This window comes from Pagrus major, chromosome 21 (assembly GCF_040436345.1).
Source record: "Pagrus major chromosome 21, Pma_NU_1.0".
Taxonomy (NCBI): Eukaryota; Metazoa; Chordata; class Actinopteri; order Spariformes; family Sparidae; genus Pagrus; species Pagrus major.
In genome coordinates, this window is record NC_133235.1 from 33011689 (window position 1) to 33035604 (window position 23916).

At 44.4% G+C, this 23916-nt stretch overlaps 3 protein-coding genes across 4 annotated transcripts in view; 1 reads left to right on the forward strand and 2 right to left on the reverse strand.

Moving 5' to 3' along the window:
• Positions 1-1180, forward strand: part of proca (protein C (inactivator of coagulation factors Va and VIIIa), a) — a 9367-nt gene extending 8187 nt beyond the window's left edge. For both annotated transcript variants that reach the window (XM_073490671.1, XM_073490670.1), the window contains 2 exons: positions 132-249; positions 491-1180. In XM_073490671.1, the coding sequence (XP_073346772.1) occupies positions 132-249; positions 491-1059 (687 nt within the window). In that variant the 3' untranslated portion in view covers positions 1060-1180. The remainder of the gene's footprint in view (positions 1-131; positions 250-490) is intronic.
• Positions 1181-4892: 3712 nt separating this feature from the next.
• Positions 4893-9069, reverse strand: dusp28 (dual specificity phosphatase 28). Its single transcript, XM_073490672.1, has 3 exons — positions 8984-9069; positions 7592-7993; positions 4893-5012 (listed from the first exon to the last, which is right to left on the reverse strand). The coding sequence occupies exons 2-3, from the start codon at positions 7934-7936 to the stop codon at positions 4908-4910; spliced, it is 450 nt and encodes a 149-aa protein (XP_073346773.1). The 5' UTR covers positions 7937-7993; positions 8984-9069; the 3' UTR covers positions 4893-4907.
• A 1540-nt stretch (positions 9070-10609) lies between these two features.
• vcpip1 (valosin containing protein (p97)/p47 complex interacting protein 1) lies at positions 10610-23526 on the reverse strand. The gene is made up of 4 exons (XM_073490995.1): positions 20722-23526; positions 18136-18222; positions 16015-17676; positions 10610-12537 (listed from the first exon to the last, which is right to left on the reverse strand). Exons 1-3 carry the CDS (start codon positions 23369-23371, stop codon positions 16883-16885), a joined length of 3531 nt encoding a protein of 1176 aa, XP_073347096.1. The 5' UTR covers positions 23372-23526; the 3' UTR covers positions 10610-12537; positions 16015-16882.
• Positions 23527-23916: the final 390 nt, after the last annotated feature.

Here is a 23916-nt window from a genome sequence, read left to right on the forward strand (position 1 = left end):
CACGACAGGTTTCTGTTTCTGTCTGAGTTCTTCTCACCGGTTTGAAAACAGGTGATGTCATGAACTGTAACTGTGTGAACCAATCGGCTGCGACCCTTTACTAGATATTTATCATACCTTTTTGTGGGCAGGTGCTGTTACTGAATGCCAGAGGGAAATTTCACTGTGGAGGCGTCCTCATCGACGAGAGCTGGGTCCTGACCGCCGCTCACTGCCTCGACGGCAGCCTGAGATTCAGCGTACGACTCGGTGAGCTTCCACTCTGCAGACAACAAACACTGAACAAAGGTCATCACAGCAACAGATCTTTGGAACGATGAGTCTCATGCAAGCGACGCCACAAATGGATTCATTCTTTAACTGAAAATGTTTAGAGAAATTAATCAGAACCACACATTGGAGAAAATAAATAGACAGGCAACAGGAAGCAGTAAAGTAGCTACTTACCGTCTCCGCTAACTGATCTCCTGGGGAAACCTTGTCTCTTCAGGTGACTACGAGCGTATCAGAGATGAGCTCACCGAGGTCACCCTGAGGGTCATCGAATTCTTCAGACACCCGAACTACAACCGCAGGACGGTGGACAACGACATCGCCCTGCTGCGCCTCGAGACCCCCGCCCCTTTCTCCAACTACATCCTCCCCATTTGTCTGCCGGGACGCGAGATGGCCGAGCGGGTGCTCCACCTCAACGGCACCCTCACCGTGGTGACCGGCTGGGGCAAAGAAGACCCGAACAGCAACCGGTACAGCTCGGCGCTCAACGTCATCAAAATCCCGCTGGTGGACCATGACGTCTGCTCCCACCAGATGTCCCACAACATCTCCAACAACGTCCTCTGCGCCGGAATCCTCGGACAGAGTATGGACGCCTGCGAGGGGGACAGCGGCGGACCTATGGTCACTCTGTACCGAGACACCTGGTTCCTGGTTGGCCTGGTGTCCTGGGGCGAGGGCTGCGGCATGGTGGACAAGCTGGGCATCTACACGAAGGTGTCCAACTATAATGAGTGGATCGACAAAGTGCGTGAAGAATGGGACAAAAGTCATCATCCATGAGAACCCCGATATGTCTGAATCACCTCGACCCACAACAGTTGGTCCGGTCTGTAACTCACATAGATCCCCTCAGTCCAGTAGAGCTGTAAAACACTTTATAATTAAACTGATTCTGTCTCAAGACGCTTCGGTGTCCTTTTTCACCAAGACTGTACTTTTAGCCACCTTAGCTTCATATCTAAAAACTATAAACCTGAGTGAATTACTAGATTATTTCATTTATCACTACAGGTCACTCAGAGGGTCAAAATCACTAAAATAAGGGTAGTAATTACAATATTCTTGGTCCACATGCATTTAACCTCTGAACTTTTGGATATCAAATATAACTTAGTCACAAAAAATATTCCCTGGAAAGTCATAATTGTGACACGAAAGCAATAATTGTGAGACAAAAAGTATAAATTGTGACACAAAAAGTATCAATCGTGAGACGAAAAGTATCAATTGTGCGACGAAAAGTATCAATTGTGAGACAAAAAGTAACAATTGTGCGAAGAAAAGTAAAAATTGCGAGACAAAAAATTATAATTGTGATCCGAAAAATCAAAATTGTGATCCGAAAAGTCAAAATCGTGAGACGAAAAGTCAAAATTGTGAGACAAAAAGTAACAATTGTAATACGAAAAGTCAAAATTGTGAGATAAAAAGTCAAAATCATGAGATGAAAAGTCAAAATTGTGAGACGAAAAGTCAAAATTGTGAGACGAAAAGTAACAATAGTGATACTAAAAGTAACAATAGTGATACTAAAAGTCAAAATTGCGAGACGAAAAGTACATATCGTGAGACGAAAAGTCAAAATCATGAGACGAAAAGTACATATCGTGAGACGAAAAGTCAAAATCGTGATACTGAAAGTAACAATAGTGATACTAAAAGTAACAATTGTGAGACGAAAAGTCAAAATCATGAGACGAAAAGTACATATCGTGAGACGAAAAGTCAAAATCGTGATACTGAAAGTAACAATAGTGATACTAAAAGTAACAATTGTGAGACGAAAAGTCAAAATTGCGAGACGAAAAGTCAAAATCATGAGACGAAAAGTCATAATCGTGATCCGAAAAGTCAAAATTGTGAGACAAAAAGTAACAATAGTGACACTAAAAGTAACAATTGTGAGACGAAAAGTCAAAATTGCGAGACGAAAAGTCAAAATCATGAGACGAAAAGTCATAATCGTGATCCGAAAAGTCAAAATTGTGATACTGAAAGTAACAATAGTGATACTAAAAGTAACAATTGTGAGACGAAAAGTCAAAATTGTGATCCGAAAAGTCAAAATCATGAGACGAAAAGTCAAAATCGTGAGAAGAAAAGTCAAAATCGTGAGAAGAAAAGTCAAAATTGTGAGACAAAAAGTAACAATAGTGATACTAAAAGTAACAATAGTGATACTAAAAGTAACAATAGTGATACTAAAAGTAACAATAGTGATACTAAAAGTAACAATTGTGAGACGAAAAGTACAAATCCACTATGAGAGAACAGAGCTGCTCACTGACTCACTGAGACAATTATATTGAGGTCTGATGTGGTTTATTATGACATCTACTTCAAATTATTGCTCTTAATTCTAAATGGCAGCGCCGCAAAAAAAAAAAGAGTCACACCTGAGATTTACAAACACACTTCAACAGACACACACACTCCTCAAGTGCATGTGCATCAACAGCCAATCACTGGACAGATAAACATCATCTGTTCTCATCTGGATCGACATTTTTCACAGTATCAACAGAAAACACTGAATATTCACCCAGCAGCAGATTTGTGTGCGACAGCCTGAACATTTCACTTCATGTGATCAGGAGCTAAATGTCTTCCTGATGGCCTACAGTGATGAAACGCTAAAATCTCACATTTACTGCAAATAAACTGTAGAATAATGTGTTTCTAACCATTTTAAACCTGAGATTAAGTCTAAATTGAGTATAGTTTAAGACATTAGATGGCTTGTTTGAGTATTAATCATATCGTATGCTGAATTCAAACTTCTGTAACTAGAAACTACAACATTAAGTGGAACCTACGACTGAACACCTGCTCACTCAGATGCTCTCTGCTGTTATTTTCACATCTTACTGAGATGAACCAACACTGTTCTGGTGACCTCTGCGGTGCACGGTTGTATTTTTCTGTCAAATTATCCCTTTCCCACATTTTGTGAGTTTGTTTTGTTGACTTATTAAACTATTTTGTGAACTCGCCTAAAATTCTGGCTAAATTTTACAAACTACCATTTTGTGCATTTCTACATTTTTTTTAATCCCTCTTGCAGAAAACTAAAACTAATTTCTGTGCTTTCTATAAGAATAGTAATAAAAAGTCAACTAAAGCACAAAACAAATCCTGAATCAGTTTCATTTTGTTAATAGAGACCTTATATTTGATTTATTAAATGGTTTAATAATAAATAAAAGAATCTTACAACTGTTTCTGACGTCAACATTGAACCCTGCACTGCAGTAACTGACGAGTCATCACCTTTTAAGTTGATCTGGTGAACTTGTGAGTAGAGCTGCAACAGTTAATCGATTCGGTGTCGACTATTAAACTCATTATTTTGATAATCCATTAATCTGTTTAAGTACCTTTTTCTTAAGGAAAGAGAAGTTAAATCTTTTGAACTTTAAATGTTTTATCTTTTTGTTTCATTTCCACCCTGAGAGTTACTTTGTGGAGACGTTTCATGCTTCAGATCAGATCAACGTTCAGACTCATCATTCTGCACTGAGCTCAACATACTGTGATCTTCTATATGGAAATGCTTCCATCTAGAGGTAGAAGGTGGAACTGCACCCACACGGGTTTGAAGGAGCTCGTGCCCCGAAACGTAAAAACTCTCATCATTCACTTGACTGCAGACGGAGGACAAAATAATATGGACACCTGAGGATATAATGCACGCAAATACAACAATCTTGCAGTCAGGGATGGGTTCTTAGTTTCCACTTCAGATCTGAATGTTTTTGTCTTCTCTGCCAACAAAAGCTGATTAAATATCTTGGAGGTTTGAGTCATTTCAGCCTCTCGTCACCTGTTAATGTTGAAAAGTTAAACTGATAATTGATTTGAACCCGATGAGTTAATTTGCTTCCAAACCTTTTCTCTACGATGAGTTCAATATGTTTTATTTAAGCTACATTTCTGACCTGATTCACAGGAGAAAAAGGTTCATGTCACAGTTTTTAAGCCTGCATGTTTTATAGATCACAGCACCTAATCTGTACAATAAACGACTGTTTACATTGTTTTCTTCTAGACGTCACATAAAAACACTAACTCACTTTATTTCTCACAGAATACATTTGTTTTTTGTTTGTTTTAGCACTTTGTAAGTTAAATAAAGTTATTATTGTGAGTATTACTGTCCTGCATGAATTAATAAACATATCTGTACAAATTACACTTACTATTAAAGTTTCTATTCTCTGGTTTTTATTGCTAATATTTCATGAAGTCTACTGTTGTTATTTCACTAAATTCGGCTTTTTATTTGTACCTGCTTTTTCTATTTTATCTGTTTCATGTGAAGCAGCTGCTGCAACACTGAAACTTCACTCTGGGATCAATAAAGTACTCAATTACATAACGATTCATTTTGGGAAAAACTGTCAATCTTCTGAAAAGAAGTGAAATGAAGCGCTCAGACCTTCACGTCTGCTGAGGTCGATTCCAACATTTAAGACCCAAATTCAGTGTCGTTAATTCAGAAACAGTCAGAAAAGAAATGAAAGATAATTAAAGATCAGAAAACAGTTTAGATCCGACTGAGTGGAGTTCAGTCACAGGAACAGAGCGAAGGTGGACAGAGAGGAAGTCCTTCACCTGCTGTCTGTCTGTCAGTCGGCCTCTCTTCGTCTCTTCTTCAGCTCCTGTTCGTACCTCTGCAGCTGAGACATGAAGCCGGGGTTCGGATCGATCACATGACGAGCCGTCTTCACTTTCTGGGAACAGAAACAAGCGTTCAGTTATGAAATGTGTCTCTGGATGTTATGAAACATGAAATTTATTGGAGAAAATAAAATCCAAATCCACGATTCAATCTGACTTCAGATCTCAAGGTCACAATAATTGCACTGATGGCCATGTATTGGAGTCACATCTGGATCAGTAAAGATCAACAGATCTCTGGTTTGACAACCGTCATTTACATTTTCAAACTCTTCTTTAAAAAGATAAGAGTATTAAGTTCAAATAATATTCACCAAAAACAAAACAACAAACACCAGCCGCCAGAGATTCAACAAGAAACAACAAAAGACAGAAATTCAGCTGGGTACAAAGTCCAGTTTCTACAATCTGTCCAGAGTGAACCCTCTTCACAAACAAACCAATAAAGGATCTCTGAAAACAAACCAACATCTCTGAGGCTGTCAGAGTTTCCTCGGCCAGCTGATCGTCGTCATCACACAGGAGAAAGTCTGGAAGTGACGCTGCAGGCTGATGCTAAGCTAGCTGCAGGCTGATGCTAAGCTAGGCTAACTATGTCATCTCTGAACTGTGTTTTTTTTCTTCGGGTTTGGAAATGAATAAAAACATTTCAGTCGATTTTAAATTTAGACTCTTAAACGGTGACGCCTTCAGTCACTTCATCACTCACTTTGTAGGACTTGAATTCGCAGTACTGACCTCCATTTTACTGCCATGCAGCAAAAAAATATCAAAGCAAGCAAATACTGTGGAGGACAGATCGCTGACACACGGACAGGACACAGTGTCGCTCCCCGAGCTGCTCGAGGGCACCTTGGAAACAGATACAGACTTTAATACGAGCTTCAGTTTCAGCTGCAGCCTGAACACAGTCTGACACTTCTGACCCTCCAACAGCAGCTCAGAGAACAGAGACGCGTTCATGTGCTCCACTGATGAACCCGCCGTCCCGACAGAGGCAGGAGGCTGACGAGAGGAGAACCAGCAGCTTCATGAAGGCTGATGAATCTCAACGCCAGCAGCTGCAGACCCACAGTACAGGCGATCACATCAGCGGTGGTGTGATTTCAATGGGCACAATATCACAGTATCGTCCCCCCGATCAGCTAAATGGTCTTAAAATTGCTCTAAAACATTCAGGAATCACTTTAAACTTACTTTTTGTTAAGAAACAAATATTTGTATTCCATCACACAGAGGACACACACAGAGGACACACAGAGAGGACACACAGAGAGGACACACACACAGAGGACACACACAGAGGACACACAGAGAGGACACACACAGAGGACACACAGAGAGGACACACACAGAGGACACACACAGAGAGGACACACACAGAGGACACACACAGAGGACACACACAGAGGACACACACAGAGAGGACACACAGAGAGGACACACACAGAGGACACACACAGAGGACACACACACAGAGGACACACAGAGAGGACACACAGAGAGGACACACACAGAGAGGACACACACAGAGGACACACACAGAGGACACACACAGAGGACACAGAGAGGACACACACAGAGGACACACACAGAGGACACACACACAGAGGACACACACAGAGGACACACAGAGAGGACACACAGAGAGGACACACAGAGAGGACACACACAGAGGACACACACAGAGAGGACACACACAGAGGACACACACACAGAGGACACACAGAGGACACACAGAGAGGACACACACACAGAGGACACACAGAGGACACACAGAGGACACACAGAGAGGACACACACAGAGGACACACAGAGAGGACACACACAGAGGACACACACAGAGGACACACACACAGAGGACACACAGAGAGGACACACACAGAGGACACACAGAGAGGACACACACAGAGGACACACAGAGAGGACACACACAGAGGACACACACAGAGGACACACAGAGAACACACAGAGAGGACACACAGAGGACACACACAGAGAGGACACACACAGAGGACACACAGAGAGGACACACACAGAGGACACACACAGAGGACACACACAGAGGACACACAGAGAGGACACACACAGAGAGGACACACAGAGAGGACACACACAGAGGACACACACACAGAGGACACACAGAGAGGACACACACAGAGGACACACAGAGAGGACACACAGAGGACACACACACAGAGGACACACACAGAGGACACACAGAGGACACACACAGAGAGGACACACACAGAGGACACACACAGAGGACACACATCTGTCCAGTGACCGGCAATTAAAGATTCATGAGTCAGAAGCTCTTCCTCGCCTTCCTGTTGTGTTTTAGTTTGGACTTTAAGATGTGTTTTAATGGGGGACACAATGTGCAGGCTGAGGCTGCAGCCGTGGCGACAGGCTGAATCAATTCAACAATCAGGAAACCAAACAGGACTGAACGCCGTGTGAGGACAATCACGATATGAACACGTTTGTCACCACATCCCTGGTTTGTCCGATCTTCAGGTGGTTGAATTAAATCAGTATTTCACAGGAAAAACAGCAAAATCTAAAGAAAAGTCTGAAAAGGAGACGATAACGTGAGGAAAACCCTCTCAGGTGAAGCTACGTCGCTCACCTGCAGCGCCTCCGCCAGCGTCAGCCTGCGGTGCTTCATCAGGTAGGCGACGCAGACGGCGGCGGAGCGGCTGCGGCCGTTCTTGCAGTAGACGACGCTGCGCCCTCCGCGCGTCTCCTCCTGCTGGATGGCGTCGGCGCAGCGGTCGAAGTGGCTGTAGAGGTCCTCGCCGGGGTCGTCGTAGACGGGGACCCGCAGCTTCTTGATGCCGGCGGCGGGAAACGGCTGCAGCTTGGACACGTTGATGCAGAGCGTCACCGCCTCCTGCTGGATGAGCTCGTCGCTGCAGGCCGAGCGGCCGTTGCTGATGAACAGGGACTTGGTGACTTTGCACAGCTGCAGCATGCTGGAGAGCTGACCCTCACGGGCTTCCTTACTCAGGCACTCACAGGTAGCTGCCACCTGGTCGGAGAGAGAAGCGCGCAGGTCAGATCATGAGGGAACTTTCCTCTGAGCTGCAGTTTATCTACTGCTGACACATCTGAACCACTAATCCTTCAGCAGCCATCAGTCACATCAGCTGATGCTGCTGGAATAAAGACGGCAAAACTAAATAAATACAGCGAGTTTTAAATGTTTCTGCACTGCACGAGTTTGAATAAACATTTTTGCTTTTTGGATGAGAAAAGTTTCTAATTGTCTTTGTGGTGTTTTTCCTCTGAGGCTTTCTGAGCACTCACAGCTGCATAAACAGAAACATTTCTTTCTTCTTTCAATGATTTTTTATTTTATTTTACTTTCTCTCATTTTTAGTCTGTTTTTGCGCTGTTGTCTGGACAGTTCTGTGTTCTGTACGAAATAAAAATGTTGCCTCATTATTTTATTAAAGCTGCTAATCAATGAAACTAGAATGTCACTCAGTAGAGCGCATACCTCCACCGGGGACAAACAGTCCCACAAAACATATTTAAATCTGCTAGATCCAGATTTCTATTTGGATCATCAAACTGTACTCACTCATAGATACCAGCCACCTAAATACACCTGACTGTTTTCATCCAGATTTCTGCATAATTCACTGAGAAATCAACAATGTTAAAGACAGTGAGAACAAAAATCCTGGATCTGTCAGATCGGCACTGACAGTTAATGGGGGTCTATTCTGGGCCGAGACCCGTCCTCCATCCAAGTTTGGTGTAAATCTGTTCAGCGTTTTTTGTGTAATCCTGCTGACAAACCAACAAACCCACTGACAGACGGACACAAGTGAAAACATCACCAGCTCTTTAACGTAACTCTCCTAAGTCCTCTCAACAAACAAACACAGAATACACAACAAGTACCACGATCATTCTTAATAAAGAGACGTCTCAGTGCTGCACAGAGCGACTCGACAGTGACCTGCAGCGGTCAGTGAACGCCTCACCCTCCCACAAGGACAGAGTGACTCACATGCAGCCGTCCGTCAGCTGATCGGCAGCTCTTCTTCTTCTTCTCTCTGTGGCTTCTCACAGAAAAGTGTTTCCTGTTCGCTCCTGCAGACGGTTCAGGTTGATCCGGTCCGTTCAGGTCTCCTCTTGACCCCGAACTGCTCCGATCAACACACACACACACACACACACACACACACACACACACTGCTATAATTACTGCATGGACTGTGACAGCTGCTCCGCTCTGGGTCCTAATGCTCATCCAATTCATGACGGACAGATTAACAACACCAGCAGCAGGAACTGGAGAGCAGGACGCCACTGTGTCGGCTGCACACGTGTAACAGAGTTCAAAGTGTTTGAGAGCTGTATGTTTAATTAAAATTATTATGTTGGGAATTTGTGAATTTTACCTCAATGACTTGTTTTTATTTACTGTTATTTTTGTTTTTTTTCACATGAATGTTTCCTGTTGAAGTGACCTTGTTGTATCTTCTGTCCTGTCTGCTGCTCACAGTGCAGAGGAGAAGTGCAACAGCAGTTTTTTCATAAATAAAACAATATCTTGTGATCCAGTCCTGTATCTTTAAGGATTGATTAGCATTTCCTTCTTAACAGGTAATTTAAAATGTAACTCTAATGAACTGGAAAAGTTAGATTTGAAGCAGTTACCATTATTTCACCATTTCTTTCTCATTTACGTGTTTATTATAATATTTTTTTGTGATTATATTAAATTGTGTTGTAAGGTGGTTCTGTGGTTCCTGTTTTAATTTCTTTCACAAAAACACAAAGAATTATTTATTTTTTTGCATTATAATCGACTGAACTGTATTTAAAAATTCAACTTGCAGAGGTTTGAGTTTGACTGCTGTTGTTCAGCATTAGCAGCATGACACAGTAATCTAACTTCGACTTGGTACTGGATGATGTGAATGTTATTATTACCATGAAATCACTGAGACTGTACTGTGTTGATATACAATATGATGTGTCAAAACATAATGCACATTTCAAAGCATTGAACTGTTTTCCACTGTTTTGAATCTCACACGAACAAACTGTCAACAAAAACTTGTCTTCTTCTTTCAGTTTTTAAAAGTGCAATATGTAAGAATTTACTTGAAATCATCCACAATTAACTAAAATCATCAACAGGAAGTGAAGAATTACCAGTTTTGATGTTATGACGTAACTGAAGTTAGCATGCTAACCAGCTAGCCCTGGCCGGTCACAGTCCAGAGCTCCTGAGCTGGCGGCGTAAACACAAACACTCCCTCCGCTGCTTCTGACTCCTAGTTTGGACCACTAGCTGCACGGCTAACTGAGCTAACAAACAAATGTCAGCTACACTTTACAGCAATTAGCAGTTACTCTGGTGATATGCTGCCCCCTATTGGTTTGCAGTTTGAATTCAACAGGTGGGCAGCTCACTCATTTGAACAAACGTTAGCATAACGAGCCAAACTCCACCAGACACGTGGATTCTGCAGAAACAGTGAAAGCAGCGTCACTCACACATTCACAGTGTTCAGATAATGGACGACACTGATGTAAAGTACAAACACGAACAAACCTTTTTTTCTTTCGATTATAAACAGACAAACAGAGAAATCTGTCAGTGACGACACGATACAGAAACAAGTGAAGGAAGTGATTTTATTGTTGGGGTTGAAAAGTCATCACACATGCAAACAGCGATGTTGAAGCCGTGTATCATCAATATTTTATTAGCAAACCAGAGAGAAGTTAACAAAAAAAAAAGAGAGAGAACTGAAGGAACTGAACAATCTGTGTTTCTGTAGTTTCTGTACAGGTCCAAATATACTACAATATATACTATTATACAACTGGATTACAATTCATGTCATTAGTACAGCAGTCACAAAGAAAAACTTCAAGTCTGTTACAGCAGTGTCGTCTGAGCAAACTTCTCTTCTTTTTGATTCGTCCGAGCGGCCGACCCCGTCTCCTCTCCCACTGATGCAGCTAAAATGAGCATGCTACGCTAACGTTCCCTCTCTTTATCAAACAAAGTGCTGAGTCTTACATTTTGTTCACCTCAACGGCAAAATAAACCTCAGAGAGCCCAAAAACAAGAAAAGACTGATTCACATTTTTAGATTTGTTTTTTTCGCCAAAACCACAAAACAAAAAAGGGTCAAACTGAGAGACTTTTAACGTCCAACACGAGCATGTAAGGTAAAACAAAGAAAAGGAGTTTGAGGTAAAAGCAGCACAGGTGAAAGTAAAAACATAAAGAACCTCCATGTAAAATTAACAGATTTTAAGGCCTCCAGCAGCACCGTGTCAGTCCTAAAGCCAGACGCTTGTTGGCAACAAAAAATGACTTTCAGTCATTTCAAAAGGAATAATTCAACAATTTGGAAAATTATTATTTGGAAAAATATGAGCCTACTGCTAGCATATATATATATATATATATATATTTATATATATATTCCTTTAGCTTAGCATGAAGTCTACCATCCAACACACTTCAACACTTCAGTTTAAAACGAGATATAACGTGTTTGAGAGGCGCTGGTCGGTTGGTCTTTATGCTAAGCTATGCTAACCTCAGAGTTACACATCTGAACATCCAACTCTCAGTGAGACGGACAGAGAAGCAAATTTCCACAAAAAAATGTCAAACTGTTTCTTTAAACTAGTTCAACAGTTCAGGCGTCTGACGCTGAACGACAAACCCTCTGCGGGTCAAATGAAACTCTGCTCTTAAAAAGGAACAGTTCACCCAAAAATGAAAATTCAGTTTGTGATCTCGGGCTTCTGGAGACGAGCTGCATGGAGCCATTTTATGTTTTTTTGGTTGTCTCCAGCTTCTTCAGTTGGTTATGAGAATGCTGCGATGCTGTGTGATGATGACTGAACTTTACTTTCTGGGTGAACTGTTCCTTTAAAGGGATCGTTGTAATGAGAAAAGCCACAAAGGATGCTGGGAAGACAGCTTCAGAGGTCTCTATAAGCATCAATCATCCACAGGCTGAAGCTGACACTGTTCAGCCTCTTGCGTCGTCATCGTTTAGATATTTGAAACTTTTACATGAGTGAATCTCGTCTCAAAAAATTAAATCAGAAAACAAAACATGAACATGTTTTTTGTCCAGGTCCCAAATCATTTAACACCTTCTGTGATTTCTGCATCCTCACAACATTTCTGTCTTATAACATCAGAAAAACTACAATAATTTCGAGCCCAAATTCCCAAAGAGAACTGAAGACGGCAATTTTTTCTTTCCTCGTGTAAAAGAGACATTTTAAAGGGAGTGCTCAACAGGGTTGTGAGTTCTTGGCACACAGAAATCAAGAATAACATCAACATGAAACTCAAGAGACGAGCAGCAGGATGTTCAACAAGACCTCCAGTAAGAGCGTTAACAGATACAAAACCATCTTCTCTGCAACACTACTGACACAAACTAGAAGTTACTAAACGGTGCAGTTTAACTCTACGTGACCAAAAGTATGTGAGAAGCCCGACAACCGGCACAACCTGCTGCTCTGACTGCCTCACCTCCTCTGGTTTCCGTCTGGAAGAAGTCGAGCGAGAGGCTGAAAACCAGGAAAAACAGAAGAGAAGTTTCTGAAATAAGTGTCGTTACTTTAACGTGTTGTCCCTCTGGACTGGAGTGTTTTGCAGATGCATGAATACATTAAAAGTACTCTAAAGTAAGAGGATAGGGCTGTCCACATACTTTTGTCAATACAGTGTCATTTGAAGCCGCAGGATGAAAACGTCTTCTGTTCAGAGTTTTGTTAAACGACCTGCTGTGTCCCTGTTCTCACTCACATTTGTCTTATGACCTCACTGATGTTGCAATTATTAAAATTCTGAGTTTGAATTTCTTCTCCAAAAACGACATACTGCCCCTTTAACAATAACTACCGATGATGAGAGGAGGCACAGGCTGATGTGTCAGCAGCAGCTTTGAGACGGCGACGAGACGTTTCTAAAGACGCCTGCAGCAGCTCGTCGGCTCGCCTCGCTGATTTTCTTCGCACAGTGTCGCACGTTTGTCTGCACAACGAAAAGCAGAGAAGATAAAATAAAGTAAAATAAAAAGTCAAACTTTTCATCTGTTGTCTGTTTTTATCTGGTGTCTGCAGACACACTTCTCTGGTGCCTCTATGTGACCTCCATCAGCGAGAAGACTGGCGTTATTTTAATCTGAGTTATTGTTGTTGTGCTTAATAACGTCACCTGATGGATTCAAACTCATCTTGTTTGGACAATTCATAAAATAAAGCTATTTTTTTTATGTTGGAGTGCTGAGGATGAACTGAGGACACAAAGGTTACTGTGTTTGTCCATCGTCAGCATAAATAACAATTCATGTCACATTAAATAAAGTAACGCCTACATTTATGATTTATTTTTAATATCTTTGTTGCTGCATTTAATGGCATGTAACTTATTCACTGAGCCACATGTTGTTGTTGTTCTGCTGAAATCAAAAATAAAGACAAATAAATAACTGGCTGAATAAATAAACAATATGCCGTTAAATGCTCCATTATTCATTCATTCGTTTATAAAATGTGACGTAAGTTGTTATTTCTGTTTTAATTCCTTTACGTTTGTTTTGATTTGCTTCTGTATTTATTTTATTTGGTTACGTTCCCATCGAATTCTCCACTTTGTTTATTAATATATTCATTTTTAAAATGAATTTATTTTTGTGTTTACTTTGCATTTAGCAGGATTTTACATAACGGCACTAACAGTTTGCTGTGTCTCTCCGTCGTCATCTTTAGTCCACAGGGGGCGCCAGAAACAACAAAAGATGAAAGTTCCTGCACATTTAACAGATTAATGTGATTCTCATGAGTTTGTATATATTTACTTGTTTTTATGGAAGTTCAGTGAAAACTTTTTTTTGCATAGGACAGCAGCTGGCGGGCCTTTTTTTTTACACCACCTATCAGATCCACATAGTGCTTTAAACTTGGTTTAATCTTTGGCCGTATTCTCATTTTAAATGTTGGGTTTCCAAACACAAAGCCAGTGAACCAATGACAGTGAAGGTACGGTCACATTACACCTCAGTCATGAAAATATTCATTTTAAATGAAGAGCTGCGGGGATGACGTATTTTTGTAGGCTAGTCCTGAAGTTAGCGTCTCCTGGGCCCCTCCACAAAAAGCCAATGAGATTTTTACATTTTGGATTATTGAAGAAAATCTGCACGTTTTGTTCGGCAGGATAATCTCCACAGATTAACAACACTTTTATGGGTTTTTTTACGCATAAATGAAATCACCAGAAGTAAAAAGCTGACGTTGGGATACAGACGAACTACATCGCTTCTTCTGCTGCGTTCCAGTCAAAGTCAGAGGTGAGAAGTTCCTAGTTGAAACTTGGCTGACCAAAACAAAATGACGTCTCTTTGGCAAGTGTACACACAACTGCAGCGAAGCCTCTGAGCGATTTATAAACGAAATAGAGACGACACGTTAGAGTTTACAAGTTTGACTTCCGACTCTAAGAATTGTTCCATTGCACTTTTCTAGCAGGAGGTCGTGAGCTGAGTTAGACCGGAGTTAGTTTGTAAAGACGGACTAGTGAGCAGATGAGTCTGTGTTCGCTGTGGTGACGTTTAATGTCTCCGACAACCTCCGTGGTCTCATTTAGACACTTTATAATCCCAACGTGGAGTCGAAGAACAAAATCTTCAGTTTGTGTTAACCACAGTCCTTATTTCACACATTAAACCAAAAACCCACTTCAACACGAGGGAAGTGGGAGATGCCGACTTATTTCCAGGTTTAAGGACTTAACAACCTGTAATGAAGTTCATCATGTGATGTGAAGGGATCATGTGACCGCACCTTAAAAAAAAAAAAAAACTGGAGCTTTATCAGATGTTTTCAGAGATCTCACTTCATTCATCCTTCACCTGGACAACTTTCACTGCTCTTAAGCAACGAACGTTAAAGTTGCTTTGGAAAAAACAGGAAAATAAATGATGTGTTTTCCTCTCAGCATCTTGATCTCTAGGCATTTATTAAGCGCCTGACGCACTCATGTTCGTTTGTTTCTACATGTGAAGCACCTCATTCAACTGGCTGGAGATGATTCTCCACAAGGGGGAGCTGTTCACTGGCAGCAGCTAAACACACCTGCACCACCAACCGGACCTTCAGCTTTCACTGCTGGTTCCTTTCGGTTCTGATTAATTGCCTCCAGAAGATGTCACTCAGTGTTGCATTGTGGGTAATGTAGGTGCCAGGTTTGGAAAAGCAGCTCGCTGTTGAACTCAAGAACAGTTTAAAAACAAATTAATTAGAGATATCACCCTTTTTTTTCTCCATAGTCTTTTTCCTTTTCAAAACCTGCTGCCTACGTTACCCACAATGCAACTCAGCCACTAGAGACAACCTATCAGATTACATGCAGCTTCAGCTGGAGGCCAAGCAGGCTTTTTACTACTTCTTCAGATATGCAGTAGTACTCCCCAATATGGAGGACTAAAACTGCCAAAATGAAAAATAAAGACTCAAAATAAATGGCTAGATAAATAAATAATGTCATTAAATGCACCAAAAATGATGCTAAAAATAAATGTAGGCATTTACTAATTTATAAAATGTGACAAAAACACTTAGTTCTATTTTAATTGTCAATTTTTTTTGATTTTTTTGTTTTTATTTTCCTTTGTATCATTTCTCATATTTATTTACTTTCCCATTTAATTTTCCACTTTGTTTTACTGTTTAATGTATTAAATACGCACATAATGACATTTAAAAATGAGTAAGTAAAAAAAAAAGTAAATTTATAAAACAAAAAGATCAATCTGTCCCATTTTATAAATTAATTGATGCCTATATGTATTTTTAGTGTTATTTTTCTTTTCTTTCTTTATTTTTGACTTTGGCAGTCTCAGTCCTCCAGAGTAGACACACTGTAATGTGTAAAATTTGGCGGAGTTGCCCTTTACATGTCAAAAAATAAAACCTCAAATGAAAACAGTAACACTCTTCTACCTGCTGATGGCACAAAATGACATCACCTGTTCGTCTCCTCACCTGCACAGGTTGGTCTGCAGCTGTATTCAGGTGCTTCACGTCAGTGTTTTGGAAACCAGGTCAGGCAGTCCGAGCAAACAGCGATCAGAGTTTTCCCCGTCCTCAGACAGAAGGACGGACAGACGGACGGTGGACAAGCAGGATTCAGCGGCGAAGGCGTTGATGCGTACGGAGGCCGGTGCACGTTTCAGAGCGTGCGCTCTGACGGAAGCATGTTTATAAGGACATGAAGCTGCCGGCGACCAGCAGCTCTGCTCCTGGTGGCAGATTAAGACTCGAAGGATTCTTCTATCTACAGGAATGCGTCTCACACGTGAACCCGAGCGGTCAGTCACCCTCGAGCATCGGTGCGTTTATAGTGAGAGGATCAGACGTCTGCAGGTGGGAGTCACAGGGGTGGAGATACAATCCTGTCACCACGCAGCCAATCTGCGATATATTGCAAAACAGTCGTTTACGATACATTATCAACTGAGGAGAAAGACGTATCCTAAAAACAGCAAAATAATTTCTCTCAAAAGCAGAAATCAATCACATGTTGTGTTTATTATTAACTGCATTGTGAAGTTGAAGAGTGGAGTGGACAGCTGTGTATAGAGTTTAAACACACACACACACAGCAGAAGCCTCAGAACAGAAGTGTGATGTTGGTGTGAGTATGATGATGTATCGCAGCAAGCGTGTCACAACATATCGCTTTACGGATTTATCGTCCCACAGAGAGGTGAGGACGTCGGCCCGCTCGTTAGTCATGCAGTAAAGACAACGAAACACGATGAAGACCAAAGCTTTAGGATCCGACCTGAGGCGTTATGACCCAAAGGTGCCGGCGAGGCGGGGCGGGGGCGGTGCTGGGGGTCAGGAGGGATCAGGAGTGATCCATGGGTTCGGTGGCGTTGCTCTGCTCGGCATCCTGACTCTCCATCTCCTCCTGTTCCTCCGCCTTCCCGTCCGGTTTGCCGGCCGCCGTCGCGCCTGTTGCAGTTGGAGGTTCGTGGTCGAGCGTAGACGCTGGCTGGCCCGCGCCTGTCTTAGTACTGCCTGTCCGCTCCTGGCTGGCCCCACCCCCAGCAGCGGCGGCGCTCTGCTGCTCTCGGAGGTGGCGCTCCATGGATGCCTGGATGGAGGACACCATCTCCTGCAGCTTCCTCCGCTGCTGCTCCATCAGGCTGGGGTCCAGACCGCGACCGTCCTTCATGGTGACGAAGCCCGGGGCCATACGGACCAGCTCCCTGGTGGCGTCCTCGGGGATGTCCGACAGGTCCGGGGGTCCTCGTGACACGCTGGCGCTCAGGTCCACACCGCTGCTGTGCTGGCGTGTGATAGGCCGGTGTTCTGGAGGGGAAGAACCCCCGGCGCTGCCCAGAGAGTGGCCTTTACCCTGGAAGGCGGTGACGCTCTGCAGCTGCTCTTTCTTCCGGACGACGCCTCCGCTCCCCAGCCGCAGAACTCCGTGGGACGGACTGCCCTCTCTGCTGCCCCTGGTGGCCGCCTCCGAGCGCAGCTGGACCAGAGCCTCCTTCACCAGCTCCTCCACATCGGGGCCGACGGGGAAGTGACCGGCAGCGTCCACACAGAGCTCCAGACGCTCCTCTGCTGCGTTATAAACAAACGTTTTCCCCGTCAGATGAGGCAGCGTGCAGTGTTTCCCGTCCATCAGGCCTGAAAGAGAAAATGATCACAGACGTTACTCAGACCAACTGTGTAAAATGTATCATCTGTAAGTACGGGGAAGTCTTCGTTAGGATAAATCAGTGGCGGTAGATTATAAACTTCACCTGTCTTTCCATCAACATGGAGGGAGGAGATAATGACTGATTTTTACTTTTTTTTTGGGTGAAGTGTTCCTTTAAGGACTTGTTGCTATGACAACAGTACCAGATGGATTTTAGAAGGAATCCAGACTCAAGTCGTCACCATTTTAATCTGGATATCTTGTTTATGAGTGTATGAAGGATGTAACCTGCTGACTGTAAAATCTGTATATACATGCAGCAGGTGAGTAATCAGATTACACAAACCAGGTGCCATGTTGTTTATGTGGCTTTGAAGAATATGCCGATTGTACCCAGGTTACTTCAGTGGAGGCAGACGCAGTAAACCAAGTGAAAACGGACGTACCCATGTCTTTCTTGACGATGTTGTAGAAGACGCCGCCCTGCTGGAATAAGTGCGGCAGCTTCTTTGCGTACGACCAAACGTCCTCACCTGGAACAGACAGACACGAGAGAAACTGATTACACGACAGACTCAACGAACCAACTGAGACTCCAAACACACCGCGGGGTTCACATCCGTCCTGACTACAGGAAAAACAGAAGTGATTTTAAAAGCATATTCAATTATAAAAATAAAAACAGCAGATGCTTGTTTTTGTCGTCTGGTCTATCAGAGAATATTTCACTCCTCAGTCTCATCTTGGATGAACAACATTTCAACTTATTTCATAAAAATCATTATGTCATATCAAGCTTTTACTCAAGATAGAGTCCATATGCATGACATGATATGCAGTTTCAGTCATTCACACATTAACAGGTTGCAAATATATATTTTTTAATTTTGAATGGACTCAGGCTGCAACCAACGATTATTATACTGTCTTGGTTAATCATTTAGTCATTTACGTACATGGTCCAGAAAAATTGTGTAAAACTCTCATCACATTTTCCCAGAGATCCAATTGACATCTTTAAATTGCTCATTTTGTCCAACCACAGACTCTTCAATTAAGGAAGCTGGAACCAGTAAATGTTTGATGTTGATGCTTGAAAAATGACTGAAAGAGTTCAACGATTTTCAAAATATCTGGACATTAATTTCCTTTAGATAAACTGACGAATCGCTGCAGCTCTAGTGAGCTGTGAGATGTGGATGTTTGAAAAAGATGTTTCACGTGTGTCTATTTTTTCATTTCCTCATCAGTTGTTTAACCATGTCAACGGTTTGTCTGCCTGTTAATTATGTTACTGACTATTGTAAACAGGAAGCTGGGGTATAAAATATTCTTATGACTGACCGCTCTGCAAAAAGCTGGATTAAATGAGTCATCGTCACAGCTCTAGAAAGGACACATGTTGTGTTTAAAGTAAAACATGAGGGTAGTTTATTACACAAAATAGGAAAGTTAAAAAAGGAGGAATAAAAGCAGGCAGGATATCTTGACATGAGCTGTATGAACTGTCAGTGTGAAGACACAGAGGCAGACTGCTGAGCGGAGGTTTTGTTTTGAAGCAGACAGGAGGATTATTGAATATGAGCTCTTGCTAACAGGAAGTGCAGCGTCAGGCAGGCCGAGCGTTCAGAGTGCAGATGAAACCTTCCTGAATATCGACAGACGCTGACTGTTGGCCGGCCGATCTGTTTATCTGGACGCAGCCGCGACCTCTGACCCTGTTGGCAGGTGAGACGGGGAGGGGTCGAGCTGCCTGAGTCAGCACACTGAGAGCACACACACACACACAAACACACACAGACTTTCTGGTAGCATTCAGAAACAGACGCTGCGACAGGCGTCACCTGCAACCTGTGAGCTCGATCAGCCACTCAGCCGATACCTGCAGTTTGTTTTTCACCTGCCTGCTGTGACCAATCAGGAAGCAGCGGGCACGATGTGTGCCGTACACCTGAACAAGCGCGTGTGAGCTGAGTGAAACAGCCACGGTGTCTTGCTGCCAGATCACACTGAGGGGCAACGCTCTGTCGGTCACTGAATGTGAGGTGACGTTAAGAGGCAGCGTGAACACAATCACGAGCCCCATTCACACTTCAAGACGAGAATCTCGTGCCATTATTCCGCCTCACCGTCTGTGTGAAAGTTGCAGAGGTAGAACGGGAGACAGCTTCGTTCCACCTCTGATCCTCCAGTGGAGGTAGTAGTAACAGAGGCGAGATGACGTCTGTGTGTAAGGGGAAGCGGCCAGTGTGGGAAAAGGAGTGTGTCGGTCTGATGCCGTTCAGTCTGCCAGCTAAAATCATTCACTCAAATTAAAGACAAACGTCCCACACTTCAACCCACAAAGACCAAACAACAGTAATGTGGTAGCAGGTAGTGTCTCTGGCAACTTGTGTGAGGAAAAAAAATGCCGAATTCATTCGTAGAAAAGTGTCTGTCATCCTGTGGCAGTCCTACCGAGCGTCTGTCCCCGGCAGAGAGCCAGGCGGCTGATTATGTGACGTGATTTTTTAGCAAAAAACTTCTTTCTCTAAAACTACAAAGCGCGCCTTTAAACTTTAAGCAAAGATATTTAAGTGTTTAGGAATGGACAGACCTAAAGTGTTTGAGGTACGATTTAAAGTTAAATGAATGCATTAAGCAGTTACATGTGACATCATGAATATGACGTGGTGCTGAAAAAATTAGTTAAAGGACAAAAAATATATGATTACATTTTGATGAGCAGTTGGTGATTTATTTTGTACCAATTTTAAGCTTTTTCTGTTTCATCTCACCTGACTGAATCCTTGATTACTCCGAAGGTTTCACTGATAAGTTAAAAACTAATCAATAGAAAAATCAATAATGAGAGTAATCATTAGCGCAGCTGATTAAGTGGCATACCAAACTTCACTTGACGTGACTCACTTTTTGTTTTGCCTTAAAATTTGTTCTCAGAACTAAACTCTGAGTTTTCTGTCGAGGAAGTTTCATGTGTGTGTGTGTGGGGGGGGAGACCTCGGGGGAGACGGCCTACATGTCACACTCACCCATCAAGGTTGCTAGGAGACAGAGGGAGGACATCTCAAGGTCGATGCTGTCCTGGAGTTCCCGACTGCTCATCCTGCCTGACGTCACGGCATCCTCGCTCTTCACTGAGTGCAGGGCAGAGTGCGAGCTGGAGGCTCGGGGTATGGAGGCCGCGGGGCTCTTCTCTTCGGGGCCCCTCAGTATCTCCACCGTCACCCTGTCGCCGTGCTGCAGCGCCACCGGCTCGTTCTCCTCGCCGTCCTTAGGTGGGACCAGCTCTTTGGGTGGGAAGCCGTAGCGGATGCACTGCTGCGCCGGCGGCACGGCAAACTGGTTGGTGATGCTCCTCTGCAGCTCTGAGAAAGTCGTGTGTGCCTGCAGGGTCAGCATGGCCTGCCTGCCGTCACTGGTGGTCACACGGATCTTCTTCTCCTTATTGGACGAGGAGGGGGAGGAGGATTTGGTGGGCGTGGCCGGAGCTGAAGAGGAGGAGGTTTCCGGCGATCCAGTGGGGGAAGGCGTCCGGCCGTGGCCCTTCTGCTCCTGCTTCAGCTTGTCAGTCCGTCGCTTCTGAGTGACGAAGGCCTGCTCGCTGATGCTCTGCTGGATGCTGCGCTCCGCTCGGCTCATCGTCAGCTCCTCTTTGTGGAGCGTCTTTGCTTTCTGACCGGTCAGGATGATCTTAGTGGGCGGCTGGGGATCCACGGCCGGCTGAGTCTCTGCGGTGTCGGTGAGACGCTGGACGTGAGCGCCGTCGATGGACACCGGGTTGTATTCGTCTGGATTCTTCTTGGCGGTGTGATGCAGGATGGTGTTGACTACTTTCTGCACCAAGATCTCGCTGCCAAACTCCCCTGGAAAGTGCTTGGTGACCAGCTTCATGGCCACGTCGTACACATTGCTGTTCAAAGCCTGGTCGGTCTCATACTGGAACCAGTACACCGTCTCTCTAACCACCCGACCCCCCCACTCGAGCGTGATGGGGAAGGCCTCAGGGAGGTTGTCATACTCCTTCCCCTCCCAGAAATGCTTGAAGCCACACCCACACTTCCCACCCTGGGAGCGGGTGTTGGTTCTGTCCCCGTCCAGGTAAACCACCGACCCATTCCCGTGGATGTGGCGGACAGAGGTGCCGTGACACCAGTTGCAGGTGTTGAGGGAGCTGAGTTTGTAATCTGGGACGAGGACGTCTCTCTGGGGGTCATAAGAGCAGACAACGTTGTTGAGGGGGAAGCTGTAGTTCTTGTCCGGCCGCAGCTGCCCGTGGGTGGATTTGGCCAAGTTGTAGAGCTTCCCACCAGGAACCAGCCACTCAGGTGGGACGTGGAGCTCAGAGAGGGCGCTGCAGATCAGGCAGCGGTGCAGCCGGTTCTCCATCACTGACTTCTTAGCTGCCTCTGTCACCTCCTCAGGCTGGATGCCGATCACACCGGTCCGTCTGTAGACATACTGGTGCACATCAGCCACCAGCGACGGGTGGATGTTATGCTTCTCCATGAACACCTCCTCCATGGCGTTGACCAGCCGCATCAGATATTTATCCTGCAAGCTGCGGTCGCCACCGATGACGCAGCTCCCGTCCGTTTCCAGCTTGATATACTTCCTGATGAGCTCCTGAGGGACGCCCCAGGCCTTTGGCAGCAGGCGGGCCGGCAACTTGGGCAGCACAGTGTTCTTGATTCCCACCAGCGGGATGTAGTGGTTCCTGCCGGAGCTGCTCCAGGCGATGCAGATGGGCTTGTTGAGCTTCCCGTCTTTGCCCCTGCACTGCTCCTCGGCCACCAGCCCGGGCAGGAAGGTGGCCGAATAATCCCCAGAGCTCCTCATTCCACTCAGGGAGTCCAGCAGGATTATGGGCCGGTGCAGGACGTTGGCTAAGCCAAAAATGTGGATGTTGCGTAGTCCGAGCGGCACGCCTTCAGGCGGGATGAACAGGGGGTCGCACTCATTGATGATGTCCTCCCACTCTGCGGCATCAATAAAATCCTGAAACAGGGCCTTATAGCGGTCCAAGTTCTGCTTGAAGTTCTGTTTGAGGTTTTCTCTCAGGGCGTGCCAGAACAGTTCTCTGCCCACCAGCGCTCTGGACACAGCGTGGACCAGGCAGTGCCCGTCTCCGTCCACATGGACAGGGATGAGACATTCCCTGTTGCCGTTGGCTTTCTTGACCTCCTCCAGAGTGTCGTGGAGGTAGATGAGGCTTCCTGACCTGTCCTTGCCGTAGCCCATGGTGGAAACATGGTCCGGCTCAATCAGAAAGGCTCTGTCCCCCAGGAGTGAGCAGTCAAACATCTCACCTTGGTTCATGTCCCTCAGCAGCTTGGCTTTGCCGGTTTGTTTGTCCATGCCGTACCTGGTGAGCACCGGGGACAGGAGCTTGCAGTGGTAATTAGAAAGCCCCATTACTTTCACCAGCTCCGTCCCTTTCTTCGGGGCCCCGGTGACGCCGAGCAGGGCGTTTCTGAGCAGATTGTGAAGCACAACATCTGGATCAGTCACTTCTTCGACATTTAACAGGTTCTTCTGTTCGTGGCGTTGACCGCACTCCGTGCACTCGATGCTAACGGAGCCGTACGCGGGGAAGAATAGCCTCGCCTGACATTTCGGGTCCGGGCAGGTACCAGACAAAATACGCTTGTCTTTTTTCTTTGAGCTCTGCAGCAGCGACATTTCGGGTGAACAAAGCTGAAACCGTCCGTCAGCTTCACAAAATCATGATAGTCACACTCCGGCGAGGCTGTCAGACGAGCTCCGACCCTGCTAACGAGAGTTATTTGCCAGAATAACACAAGAACAACACGGAAGCGGCTGTTTTTTTCTTTAGCAACTGACCGTTGCTAAACGTAACTACGTAATGACGCAGGGTTGTGGGAGTTGTAGTTTTACTGTGTGAATACTCTTAAATATTCAAACGTAAGAATCAGACTGACGAGCTTTTCGATGTCCTCTGTTCCAGCATGATGCAAAGACGAACACAGAAGTTTTTTTATTTAAAAGTTGAACCACGATTAAACGAATTAAATCAGCAACGCGTATATTCAGTCAACTGCATTTACCAGAATGCAACGGGCGGCAGCGGCGTTTTGTTGTGTCAGGAAGTCAATAAGGCAGAATCATGGCAGTTTGGGCAGAATGGATGGGTTATTTCCGAAAGCATCTTCATAAGTTTACCCCCCAAAAATGTATTAAAAGCCTTTTTCTTGGCTCCAGGTGCT